The following is a 12,935-nucleotide window of genomic DNA, read 5'->3' on the forward strand; positions in this document are numbered from 1 at the left end:
CTGTGGCTTGATTTGGCATTAGTTTCATAACTGGCTGCTGATTTCTGGAGTGTGGTGAGCTGGCAGCGAGCAGTGCTTGCTGCTGCAGAAGATGCCAGACTCTTCCTGGGTGTCACCCAAGGGATGACTTCTTCCTTGCACGGCAGCAGCAGAGAAATCTCCGGGGAGCCCCAGCACAGGCAGCAAGAGCTTCTCACCTGACCTCCTGCCTGGGAACCAGCCTCCGCATCACGGCTGATTTCTGGGTGTGCCTCCTCTGAAGGATCTGGGAAAAAAATAAACTAAACTGGAGTTTAGGAGCAGCATTCTCATACCCATTCCTTTTTTTGCCTGCTGGTCTAGTATTTCCATAATTGCACTTATAATGATAATCTTTTCATTTCATTCATACAGTGGTTACTGCTTAATGAAGTTCATGTTAATGAGCTCTGTAACATTTAAAATAGCTGCGTAGCTTGAAAAAAAAACAAACCCAAACCCCAGTAATAAAGGGACGTATTTCCACTCCCCAAGCTTAATCCTGCGTTATAATGTAATTGCAGAGAGTTGCCTGGCTGGCGAACAGCTGCACAGCGTGGGCTCTTGGTTCTGCATAGCTGCTTGTCCCTGAGCTGGGGTAATAAATTATTTACTGGGGAGGCTGGGACCTGTGGGCACTTAACTCGTTCGATTCCTGAGGGACCGGTCCGAAAGGCCACTTTGTAAAGGCAGTTTAAAGAAATGATTTCAGGTGCGAAGTGGGGTGTCTGCAAAGTCTGCTTTTTTGGGTGTGCGCTAACTGCAGAAAGGCTCGAACCCAGAAGGTGGGGTAGTGGAATTAGGTAGAATCTATGCTTATTTGGATTTTTATTATTTGATGCTTTAATTAATTTAAAAATCAGATTTGGATGAGTTTTCACTCTTGTCTGTTTTAGAGATCTAATACTTTCTGTTGCTTGGGGTTTTACTTTTTGTGGGGCATTCCCTGGATGTGTAATGTAATGCAGTGTCCTGGGAACAGAGCTGCAGCTCTAATTTTTCCTCTCTGGGGATGCGGTACCAAGTGACTCCATCATTTTACTCGCTGGATGAATGATGTGCATTTTTTGAGACTGTCATGCCTTGGAAGGGATGCTCCAGTAAAACAAGCATATTCTGTGACTACTTAAATAAAGTCTTTGTTAGGGGAGAATATTTTTCCCATAGTTTTGTGAGTTGAAAGAAAAAGGAGCACTTAAGAAGAAACAATTCTTAATTTTGCAGTGGCAGATGCAGTTTTCCTGTGTCACAGGGAGTGGGCTTAGCACAGGTTCTCCAGTAGGAAACCTGAAGTTTCTTGATGAAGTTTTCCTCTTCTGGAGAAAAATGCCAACCAGGCTTTCCTTGAGTAAGTCTGTGATGCCTAGAGCTGCAGAGCGGGAACATTTGCAAAAGGGAGCCTAAAGGGAAAAGTGAGTCTGATGTATTCTTCAGAGAGGAAAAGCACATTAAAACATTGGGTACCAAAGCTGCTCTGACCAAAATGAGGGTGGAGGCATCTCTTGGATCTTGGTCTTGATGCCAATTTTTCCAACTCTTACCTGTGGCTTTAGCAGTTAAGGTTGGTGCATGCACTTATTAAAATATGCATTGGATAACTACCTGGTTTGCAAATGCTAGGAAATATTTAATAATATTTGTCAGCATAAAAACATGCATGGTGCTTTGGGCCTCACGAATTGTTTTGTACTCCAGGCCTGCATTTTTGGGAACGCAGTACAAGTGCTGTGACTTATGGGACACAGAGAGAAGGAGGGTCTTATCATTCAGCTCTAGGGCTTGGGGGTTTTGTTTCTTTTGCTGAAACCATCATTGCTCAACGTAGTTCCTAAAATAACACAGCCCTGAGAGTCAGGAGAATAGTAAGGTGGAGAAAGTTGTTTTTAGGGCACATGCTGTAGTCAAGAGTTGTTGGAATCAATAGTTTAGAATGTTTGCTCTCTCCCACTGCATAGGTAAGGCTGCAGGCATTTCGGTGCTGATGACAACTATCCATCATGTTTATCCTTTTATACATTTGGGTGAAATACTCCCCAAATCCTGTTCTTCCTTCCCTACCCTTCTTCACCTGGTGCTGAGCATCTGGAGGCACTGTCAGTCTCACATAATGCATTTTTGCTTTCAAAGGTGACTAGCAACTTTCATGATGCTTCTGATTCGCTGCCCAGCTTGATATACCTGTTGGGATGGACCCCAGTTCTGCAGAAAATTCTGGTTTTACTTGTCCTTTGAAAATTGGGGCTTTTCAAGAAGTTCCTAGTTAAGCACCCAAAAGTCAATAATCGCTCTTACAAACGTGAGCTGGTTATCATTGAGAACTTCCCCACAATTTACTGCCAAAATGTGTATTCAAACTACAAAGTGTATTGGAAGGTATAAACTGGATTTTACTCATTTGAAGAGGCATCTAGAATGTCTGCTGAGGATTTCTGGATGTTAATGTTTGAGCCTGAGATAAATGTCTCATGCATACATGAAACAGCTGCCCCAGAACCTGTTGGAGGACTTAATTTGAGTATAAACATACGTGTGCTTTTGCGTACATGCTGCACTTTAATTCAAGTCGACTGTTAGTTCTTAACTTTATTAGGATGTAGCTACTTGAACTGAAGATGTGGTCTGTGATTTTTATTTTATTATAGTAGCATGATAGCTCCCTTTGAAACATTGTTTGGATTTTACAAATTTGTATCTTAAATATTGTTTGCCATTAGTAATATTTTAAAGGAAAAAAATGATGTGAGGGCAGGGTTATATCTTATTACAAGTGAATTGGTTGATAGTATGTGTGTGTTGTAAAATGGGAAATTAATCACCCTGTGTTGGTGACCCTTGGACATTTACAAAAGGCTGGTCTTTATGTTGCACAAGTAGATTCCGGACACAGGAAAGAGGCTTATGACAAGAGGATGAGATCAGTTTGTATAATTAGAGTTAGCTAATAATCCTTTTACTCTCTGTTTTTCCAACTTTTGCAGTACCTTTCTTTATTTGAAATTGGGCATATGGACTGTAGAGTGATAGCCGCTGTGATTTGAGTTTTGTGGGTTTGTTTTTTATATCTACTAATGGGTGAAGAGATGGAAGCAGGGAAACCAGATGTGCACATTTGAGAGCGATTGCTGCCTTCCTCTGCTAGACATAGGGAACAGCGCTGCTTTTATTAACCCTACACTGCTTCATCTCTTTCCAGGCTTTGGGTAGGAATTAAGTAATCCAGTAAATTATTTTTTTGACAATTATGAGATTGAAATGGTGCAAAAAAAGAAACTTAGTCCTGAGGCTATGGGTATTTGGCCAGGTACTCATCTCTGGAGTAAGACAGGGCTGGCAGAGCTGCGTAAGGGACTTACTATAGCAAGAAGGCTTAAGCTTACTTTTGTGTGTGTGTGTATGCTACCCTGTACCTTAGCTTTGTGTTAAGCTTCATTATTTTGGGAAGGATAATGGGATAAATTTGGGGAAGGGAAGTGGTGTGGCCGGAGGGTCAGCTGGAGCACGGGTGACACCGGAGCAGTGGTGGGTGCAGCCCCCAGGCTGCCCAGCTCCCAGCGCAGGAGCAGCTCTAGGCTAGTTCCTGTTGGCAGGAAGCTGAACTACATTAAGCAAAGTGAGTTAATCTATATCCAGAGCATTTTATTAAATCATCAGTCAATTAAATTGGTGACGCTCTGTTAGCTTGAGTTTCAGCTAGACTCCTGGCCCCTCTGCTGCGGCGTAACTTGCAAGTTGTTCAGCTATAGCAACTCCCGACTTCTCTTTGGTGGGCTATTGTATGTGAAAGCCATGGTACTGAGGTTTCCAACACCGTTAAAAGAAAAAAAGACAGGATTTTAGGCTGATTTTGCAATTTAATATGGTTTTTTTTTTTTCATTTTTTTTCTAGGGGGAGAAGGGCATCATGAAGTTTCTTTTCTTTTCCTTGCTGTGAAAGCAATCTGCATACATCTGGTTTTCCTGAGCGTGGCTTGCTGGGTTACCTCCGTGTCTTTGGAGGCGAGCGATGGTAGAGCCAGGCCAACACAAAACGCCTTTAAACCTCCTTCCCATTGCTCGCAGCCAAAAGAAACTCCTGTGTATTTATAATTGAATGGCAGCATATGGTTTTGTTTGCAGACAGGACACAGCTGGGAAGCAGTATCACCTGTGGAAATGCTGCATGAGGGATATATATATATTTTTTTTAAGCAATGAATTTAGTGACAAAACATAACCTTCAGCAAGTAACATAAATTCAGATGATTGTACACAAATATCTGGGTTTGTTTTAGTTCTAAGCTCAGCTGTGATAGTAAACACAGTGCTTCAATATGCTGGTAACTTGTTTGCTGCCACACGTTTGAAGTGTGGTTTCTCGTTTCCTCACCTCCTCTCCTTTCCACAGTCGATGGTTTTTGCTGGTGGTATCGCTTTCCTATGTGTCTGCAAAATAAACTTGGGATGGGTTATTTCCTCTAATTCCTCCAGCCTCCTATTTCTGACCAGATATGTAAAATTATGCATTAGTATAGCTAAGGGGAAAGTTGTTCTGCATTTAGTATGATGCCTGGAAGGAACATATGGTCATCTTCTGTCTTCAGGTTTATTTTAGTCACTGCAATTGCAGATACTCTATTTGTACAAATTTCTCCATGCACATTGTTGAAGAACTGGGTTATGGGTTTATTTCTCCTGCCAAAGCTGTTTGTAGGTTTTGACCTGGATTTTTTTAGTCTCCTTTCACGTGGATTTTAAGGAAAGGGCATTAATACACAGATTAGAAACCTCGTTCATTTTACGAATGGTGAGTTCTGGAGTTCATTCAGTATGAGTGAAGCTTGTGGGACAAAGTGTGTGAGGAAACCTGTGTCTCACCCAACACCACAAGGTGAAAGTAAGTTATTGCAGATCTGAACTTTGTAGGAAGATACCAGATAACCAGATACCCAGAAATGCCAAACAAGAAAATGCAAGTAGTTAAAAAAACTCAAGTCATTGTTTCTTTCCATTTTCAGACTTTTGCTACAGATAAAAAAGAAAAAAATAAAATCAAAACCCCAAACCAAGAAGGGCCTTTTTTCAAATAATTGTGTTATAACAAAAAAGCAAGGAGACTGGTGATGGGTAATGTTGTATACCACTCATAAGAAAAGGGGAATATTCCAGCTCAGTAATTCCCTTGACAGTAGGGGAGAACAATGAACTTGTGAAAGACGTTGCTATTTTAGTTCTCTTTGCATGAAATTCGTGGCTCCAGCAGGAATTCATCTGTATATGGCCGGTTGGTCTTCTCTCCGGTCCCCCCACTTGCTGTTTCCCCATCTTTATTTATCTTGTATAGTTTAGAGCAGAAGCACTTTAGTTCCTGAAACTCAATCCTCCTGATACTTCTAAGCACTTCATAAATTAACATTTTGTAAAACCAGAGTGTGGGGGAGTGCCCTTGAGGACACTGTGCTTTGTTGAATGAGAAGTGATGTGTTTTTAGAAGCTTGATTTTATTTTTGTAGTGCAGCCATATAGAAGGAAGCAATACAGCCCAGCCGAAGGGGGTGGATGTGTGCTCCCCGGAAATCCTTGGATTTCTTTAAACTCTTTTACAGCTTATGGGTTGTATTGTCTAAAGGGTGAGGATCTGAGGATTGGCTATAATGCAGGTTGTCCCACTGTGGATATATTTATTGGTGGCAATGTTACAGTACAAAAGAAAGTTTGTTTATGGCTTACTCTCTTACAGATAACCACCACAAACAGTGCTTCTCTAATTTCTATGGGATATATGTAGTTTGAACTACCTGGTGAAGTGTTACTCCAGAGCCTTGAAGTCACAAAGTTTAGTCCTTTCAAGGACTGAACTCCTTACAAACCAGCGTTACAGAATGGTTTTGTACAAAGTAAATTCTGTTACGTCCTCCTTTGCCTTTCAGCCTGGCGATGCTGTGATGCGGTGGTCCTTACAGCTGGAAAGCCATTCTGCTTTCTCTGTATTTCTGCTTGTCTATTCGAATGCTTTCCATGAGATCTGTAACTTCATCAGATTCTCCGTATGTTTTTTGGCTGTTTTTTCCTACCCATAACCACAACCTCTTTATGGCTAAGATTCTTTTGTACAGCTGGGAGTGCATGGTTACAGCTTTGGAAATACAGATCATTGTTTCTAAAATCAAATGCTAAAATGAAAAAAAAAGTCAAGTGCTGAGATTCAGGTAAGGTTCAGCAAAGCTTAAACCTGAAGTATATCTAAAACTGAAGTTTACCTAAAAAAACCTTCAAACTGAACTTGAAAGCTTGAAAAAACTCAAACACTTTAAAACTGAAGTGTATTTAGTGCATAAGGGAGAGGGAAGGGGATAAGTAGCCTTTCCCAGACATACCACATGGATTAAATGCCTCTTCTCCTTCTGCTTGTTGCAGCTCTGCTTGGTCATTGTTGAGAGTGTTCGTTCTTGTTTCTGCCCATCCTGTAGCTCTCCTTTCTGATTAAAAAAAAATATATATATCCCTAAACAGACTTCTCTGATGCTAGTAGCACGATGTTTTCTTTCTGATATACTCCTTGTATGGTTCGTGGAGCGAAGCAGCGAGGAGTGGATGCTGGGAAGCATACAGGAGCTGGGCGGTGAAACCGGCATTTGATGTAAGCCTACTGCCAAAAAGAACAAGCCTGAACGGGGCGTGATGGGAAAATCGAAAAGCCATTTTGGCAGCTCCTAGCTATGTGGTGTTCAAAGACATTCAGCATTACTCCTTGTGTGCGGGCTGGGTTGATCTGGAGGACCATTGGCCTCACTTTCAGATTTGTCCTCAAGTTATATACTTTGCCTGGGATGCCTAGAAGAAATAAGCCAACTAATTAAGGTTAAATTAAATGGTAGCTGGGAGTAGTGGATGAAGAGGATTTATTGCTTAGGCACTTGGTGTTTGTATCCCTTCCCACTGCCTGTGCTTGTTTGTAAACTCTTCAGGGCAGAAACTTCGTTTGCATTGACATTTTTACAGCACGTAACCAATGGAACCCTCACCCTGGCTGAGGTTTTGGGAACCACAGTAAAGCAAATAAATGCTTTTTTTCTTTCTTTCCCTGACAGATGTTACCATACCCATAGAAATCAAGCATAATTGTTTGTCCTCCTCCATGAAATTTTGTGCAAAATAACATTGAAGTTCTCTAGAAGAAACTTTAATACCACTCGCTGTATTAATTCTTTAATGCTTAACAGAGCAGAAAGGTATCCTTGCCATTTTGAGAAGACTTCAGTAGCTTTCAATTTTACTGACCTATGCAGATCTTTATAATGTCTGAAACCACTGTTGCTTTTAAGAGCTTGAACCTGGACTTTTATTTCATGTCCTACTTTCAAATTTGCAAACGCAAGGGATTTCACTGTGTTATCCTAAGGGGAAAAACCTAATACAATTCCAGAAACATTGCAAGATAAGTGTCTGGATGGCTGCAGAGCATGTGATAAACCTCCCAGGTGCTGAAATTAAAAAGATTCAGCTATTTGTAAGAAATAATATGAATATTTTAAGTACAGGCAACTGCTACTGGAGCAGAACCTGCTGGCTGCCATGAGGGTGCCCATAGCATGACTTCTTGTGGTGGGTGGGAGCTGGGCAAGGGAGATGGGATTTATATTTGCCTGTTCCTGTTAGTTTGGCTTTCAAGGCAGTTCATGTGCAGTCCAGATCCTGATCTCGCAGTAGGGCCAGGTATTCTCACTGCAGTCTATGATATCGGATAGAGCAAGTACCACCTGCCCAAAAAGACAGAAATTGCTTTCTGGGGCTCAGAGGAGGCATCAACTTGAAGGATGTGCTCCTCTAATAGAGGAGAAAACAGAGTTTAGCCTTTTTTTCTTTCTTTTTCTTCCCCCCCTTATTTTTACACTTAAAGCAGTCCAACTTAGTAATTGACTGTATTAGGGTCCTGATGGATCTTGGTTTGATTATGACCAGTGTAGTCTTTCTTTTGTTTTCCCTTTTCTTACTGTATTAAAGGGTTTTTTTTAAGTTTTTTCAGAGGCTGCTCCCTGCCTACCCACTGGTTGGAGAAGTTCACTTGTCTAGAAACCTAAATTTAGTCCTTTGCTGACGCAGAGTAGTCATACAGGCTTATCTGTCACTCAGTTTTTCTCCTATGTTTTTGCCAAAGCACTTCCTAACAAGATAAAATAAAGTATCTTCCAAACCTGCCTGTCTCCTTGCAAACTAAGTTTGCATCGTTTGAAAAATTGGACTGACATGTGTATTATGAAGTGAGAAATCATTTTTAGTTACTGATGTAAGGGCCAACTAGTAAGATAAGAGGGGGAAAAAATCTTCCTGCAGGAAGTATTTCCAGGATTTTTGTTTTCTTGTTTGGCAAGACCAAGTGTTCAGCAGTGTCACCTTATTTCGCTGCTGCTGCTGTGCACTTCTCTTGCCAAAAAACCCAACAAAAACTGGTCATGAGCTTGAACTCATAGACCTCCCTTTTTTTCCTTGGTGAGAAGTGTCAATATTCTTCCTTCCTTACACATCAAGTATTCACTTCTTTTGGACTCTGTGACTTGTGGCACTTTAATTAGAGCCAAAACCAACTCTACCACAGAAAGAAGTTACCCAGTGGGAGTTTTTAATGCCAGCCCATCCTTTCCTGATCTGTACATGTCTTTCTTCTCTTTCCCATTTCTCTCTACTCAGCTGCTATCAGGCATCTGCCAGGAAGGTGATGGAGCAGGATAAAATGGTCTGCACTTCTGTTGGATGGCAAAGATCAGCGGATGCCATCTCACTTTACTCCTTGAATTACAAGACCCTAAATGCTCTGTTGAGGGCATGCTCTTCTGCAGCTGATGTTTCATACAGATCTTTGATGCCTTCAGTGCAGCCTGTTTGAGCTAGACAGCACAGGAAAGCTCTTTTTACTGGTTTCCACCAATATCTATGCCTTATAAGGAACATTCTTACTAATACTCATATTGTCTGCTCCTTAAAAAAGGACTGATGAAAAACTTCATCAAAGGAGCTTGGGCAGTGTTTGCACATTGGGACTTTCAGCTAAAATGTCTTGAGTGTATCAAGCGTGATGTGTAACATAACAGCTTCTCACTTTGGATAAACCTGGCAGAGTAGACCTTGTGACGGAGCACGTGAACTGTGGTTTCTCCTTTTTATAAATGTGTGATGGGTGTTGGTGGCAGATGGTAGAATGGTGTCTTCTACAAAAATCATGAAAGCAAGGAGAGGGCTCACAGCTGATCAGTCCGATGGCATTGCAACCCAAATGTCAAATAAAGAAGCATTAGTTTTTGTGTAATACAGGTCCCTCCGTGGCTTTGCTGAGAAGGGTAGGCTAAAGCACCAGTGAAGCAATCAATAAGAAAGAACACAAAAGGTCCAGTTTAGATACCCGATTCCTCCTGTCAATACCTCTCAGCTTCTCAAACCTACATCACGGAAGGGAAAATATAACAGTCTAGATCCTGCTGCTGCTTTTTGGGATTAAGTGCATACCCCAGGCTTGTACTTAGGGCCTTCCTCCTTATTTCATGAGGCTTTGGATGGGACTTTTTAGAAAGCATTGGCTTGATGACTGGGTAGAGCAAACAAAGTGGAGCAGGAGGGATGAGGCAGTGGTGAGAATACCCTACCGAGTGTGAGAAGCTGGCTCGTGCCCCGTGGGTTTGCCGAAACAAAGCAAACAGCTGTGGTTGGAATCCAGGTGTGACCTCCCTGAATGTGCGCGTGTTAATTTTGCTTTTTGAGTGAACACAGATGTAATTTGCTTTCAGATCACAGAAGTTATTGTGTGTAATGGCAAGAGTGACAATAACATACCTGTGAACCTTGCTAGGGAAGAGGTAAAGCTGTTAAATAACAAAGGAGGGAGGAATATATTTGAGTATGTTAGAATAACTTCCTTTCCTCCAAGCAAATACCTGAGAAACTGAAATAGTTGATAAAAATTAAAAAACCTAATTATTTGGCAGCAGAGAGGAACTTGAGGAGTAGAATACATGTATTGCCTGTGGTGTCTTGGGCAAATACAAACCTGTCGTATTCTGTTTTCCTGAATTTTTTATGTGATGTCCTTTAACTAACACCTTATCCTATAGAAGGCCAGTAGTAATATTGCTAGTGTAGAATGATGGCTGAATTTTGGGGATAAGGAGTAATCCTAATAGTTGATGTAAATGCAAAAGTATAGAGTCTTTGTGTTTGAAGGTATATCACGCTATCTTTTATCAGCAAAAAGAAAAGTTGTTCAGTTACTTGTCAAGACCTGAAAAGATGTGATGAGAAAATGATGCTTTATATTAACTCCCTTTAAACATTATCATCTGGGACACAACTGTTTTGATTCTGTGCTGTAATATTTTTTTAAAAGTCATATCCAAATACTACCAAATTGCTACATTAGACTATAGGTCTTAATTTTGCTTTCTGAGGGAATTGGTCCATTGCAATGAGACTTTGTAAAAATCCAAATGTGAAGTGGGCTTAAAAGGGAGTTTTTCCAACCATAGTTTAATTTCCATGAGATAAACACTCTTGGCCAGGTAATGTTTTGGTACCCCTGTTCAAGATGCCCACGTTCAGAATAGGAGAGGCAGGCTCAGGTAGGTCATGAGGGAGATGGTCAGGGTTTGTGCGTTTTTTGTTTTTGTTTCTTTTTTTCTTTTCTTTTTGAGCCCTCAGTAGGACTGGAATAGTAGGAGCATGTTGTAGGGCAGAAGTGAGGATTGCTTGCAGAGCTGTTTCTGGAGCTCACCTGCCCAAATGATAGCTAGTGCTACAAGTCCCCTATTTTCATGAGTCAGTCAGTCTTTGGAAGAGCTGAAAATACAGGGAAAACTATCAAGCATAACCATTTTGAGGCATTCTTGCTGTTGGAAGGGGAATCTTGAGGTTGAAAATAGGTATGACTTTGACTAGATTTAAAACTATTGCAAAATATTTGTCCATCCCCTGGCTGCCTTGGAGGAACTTTTGCAGAGGGACTGTTTTGGTGAGCAAGCTTGGCAGGTAGCTCAGACATTTTAAGGCAACTGGTACAAAAACACTTCTTTGTAAACTAAGGAGAGCATGTGAGGGAGCAAGGATAGCTGGAATCAGCCAAGAAAACTTAGGCTGTGGTTTAATTTCTGTCTCAGTAAAGGCAAACTGTGGGATTTGGAAGGGAACAAAGTATGAACAAGATCCTGTGTTTTCTGTGTGAAAAGCAGAGTGGTATTTCATCCCTTTTTAAAAAGGGTTTGAAGTATTTGCAGAGCATTACCAGTACTGCAGACATGAGCAACAGCAGAAATTCCATTTTTAATTGTTTTGCATTCCTTCATCTTAGGATGCTGGGCTGCTTAATACACACATTAAATAAAAACTTACAGCTTTTGTTTAGGGTGCATATTTTCTACTGCAATGGAGAAACTAATGCAAGTGAACTTCTGGTTCAACAGATTCAAAGCTCAACACAAATAGCTTTCACCAGGTTATATGGAAATTCCAGGGGAAGACCTGAAAGGGGAAATTTTCTTGACTAAAATCACCTTGGTAGGACAAGCAATGGTAGTTTTTGACTATGAAAAATGCTGATGCAGAATCGTGAACATCATCTATTCTAGAAGTTTTCCCTCAGTTTTGCAAGGAGCATTTTTGATAGTTTGATTTTTAAATAGTTTTGAAATGTTTCTTGAACAAACAATCCAGTGGGAGGGGAAAAAAAAGGTACCAAGTTAACTTGGCGAGGTAGTATTTGCCAGAGTAATTGATCTTCTCCGACAGCGGCAGGAACTACAAATCTTTACAAACATTTTTTGGGTGGGAGTAGGGGGATGCATGGACAGATAGCGATTAAGGGTTGATAATTGACATAAAAAGCAAATATGGTGTGAAGGTTGCTAGGAGGAAAGGTAAACTGAGATGGACATGAAGAAGCAAGTTTCACTTGGGATATCCTCAGTGCCAACACTGCCGATGGTTCAGATGAGTGTTTTGCTCTACAAATCATTTTAGAGTTGTTTTTGCTTAATATGAACATAAATTAAAAAAAAAAGTGACAGGTCCTTTTTGATCTGAAAGAGAGAAAATAGAAAATTGTGTTGTAAAAGTGACTATTGGAAAAAATAATGTAGGGGTGCTAATACAGCTTTGGAGGTTTAATGTTCTGCAGTATATGAAGAAGTACTTAAAATTTTACAAAAAAAGTCTTAAATTTGTCTTTTCTTTTTTGTTTCAGTGTTCTGAGGTCATGAAACTTAATCCACAGCAAGCTCCATTATATGTGAGTACAAAATTTAAACACTTTTTTTCCTCTCTTGCTATTGACACAAAGTGCTTCCCTCCACTCTTTTTGGAGATGCTGCTCCTTTTTTCTTTGCTCCCCAAAGACCTTATTTGTATTTGTTGAATTGCAAATGCTTGGTGGTAACGCTCAGGTAAGTCACAGAGCTCTTCTGTCTTTCCAGCAGACAATTTTAAAGCAGTTTTGAGACGCTGTAATGCTGTCACCATGCAGGCATCCCCCTGCTTTTATTGTTTTCCTCCCCAAAGTACACTCGAGCGCATGGCTGTCGTCTTGCGACTTGATGTGTTGGAGAGGCTGTAAGAAGAAACTGCTTGTGTGGAAAATAGGGCATCCCGGTGTGCAGTGCTTGCCTACTGTGATAATATTTTTCTGGTTGGAGTTTTAAACGTGGCAGGGAGGAACTGGAAGCAGCGAACGGCTCAGCTGTGCTGCGAGTGCTGCAGCGGGGAATGGTTTACGTCAGCCTCCTGGAAGCTCGTAACCTCGATGGCTACATTAATAAGGAACAAGCTTCCTCTCGCTCTTGAATAGCAGCTTTGTTGCAGAACACAGGGACTGTCAAATTAAACCTAGATTTGTGGGGGCGTATGCATGTGTGTTAAATTTGTGCCAAAGCTGCCAGCCAGGTTTGTGACCGTTTATTTTCCAT

At 41.0% G+C, this 12,935-nt stretch overlaps 1 protein-coding gene across 10 annotated transcripts in view; it reads left to right on the forward strand.

The window, feature by feature from the left end:
• The window catches only part of AKAP13 (A-kinase anchoring protein 13), a 227,226-nt gene that overhangs the window by 54,076 nt on the left and 160,215 nt on the right, over window positions 1-12,935 (forward strand). For all 10 annotated transcript variants that reach the window (XM_072871546.1, XM_072871545.1, XM_072871548.1 and 7 more), the window contains one exon: window positions 12,218-12,262. In XM_072871546.1, coding sequence (XP_072727647.1) covers window positions 12,230-12,262 — 33 coding nt within the window. In that variant the 5' untranslated portion in view covers window positions 12,218-12,229. The remainder of the gene's footprint in view (window positions 1-12,217; window positions 12,263-12,935) is intronic.

The sequence above is a fragment of the Ciconia boyciana genome, chromosome 8 (assembly GCF_034638445.1).
Source record: "Ciconia boyciana chromosome 8, ASM3463844v1, whole genome shotgun sequence".
Taxonomy (NCBI): Eukaryota; Metazoa; Chordata; class Aves; order Ciconiiformes; family Ciconiidae; genus Ciconia; species Ciconia boyciana.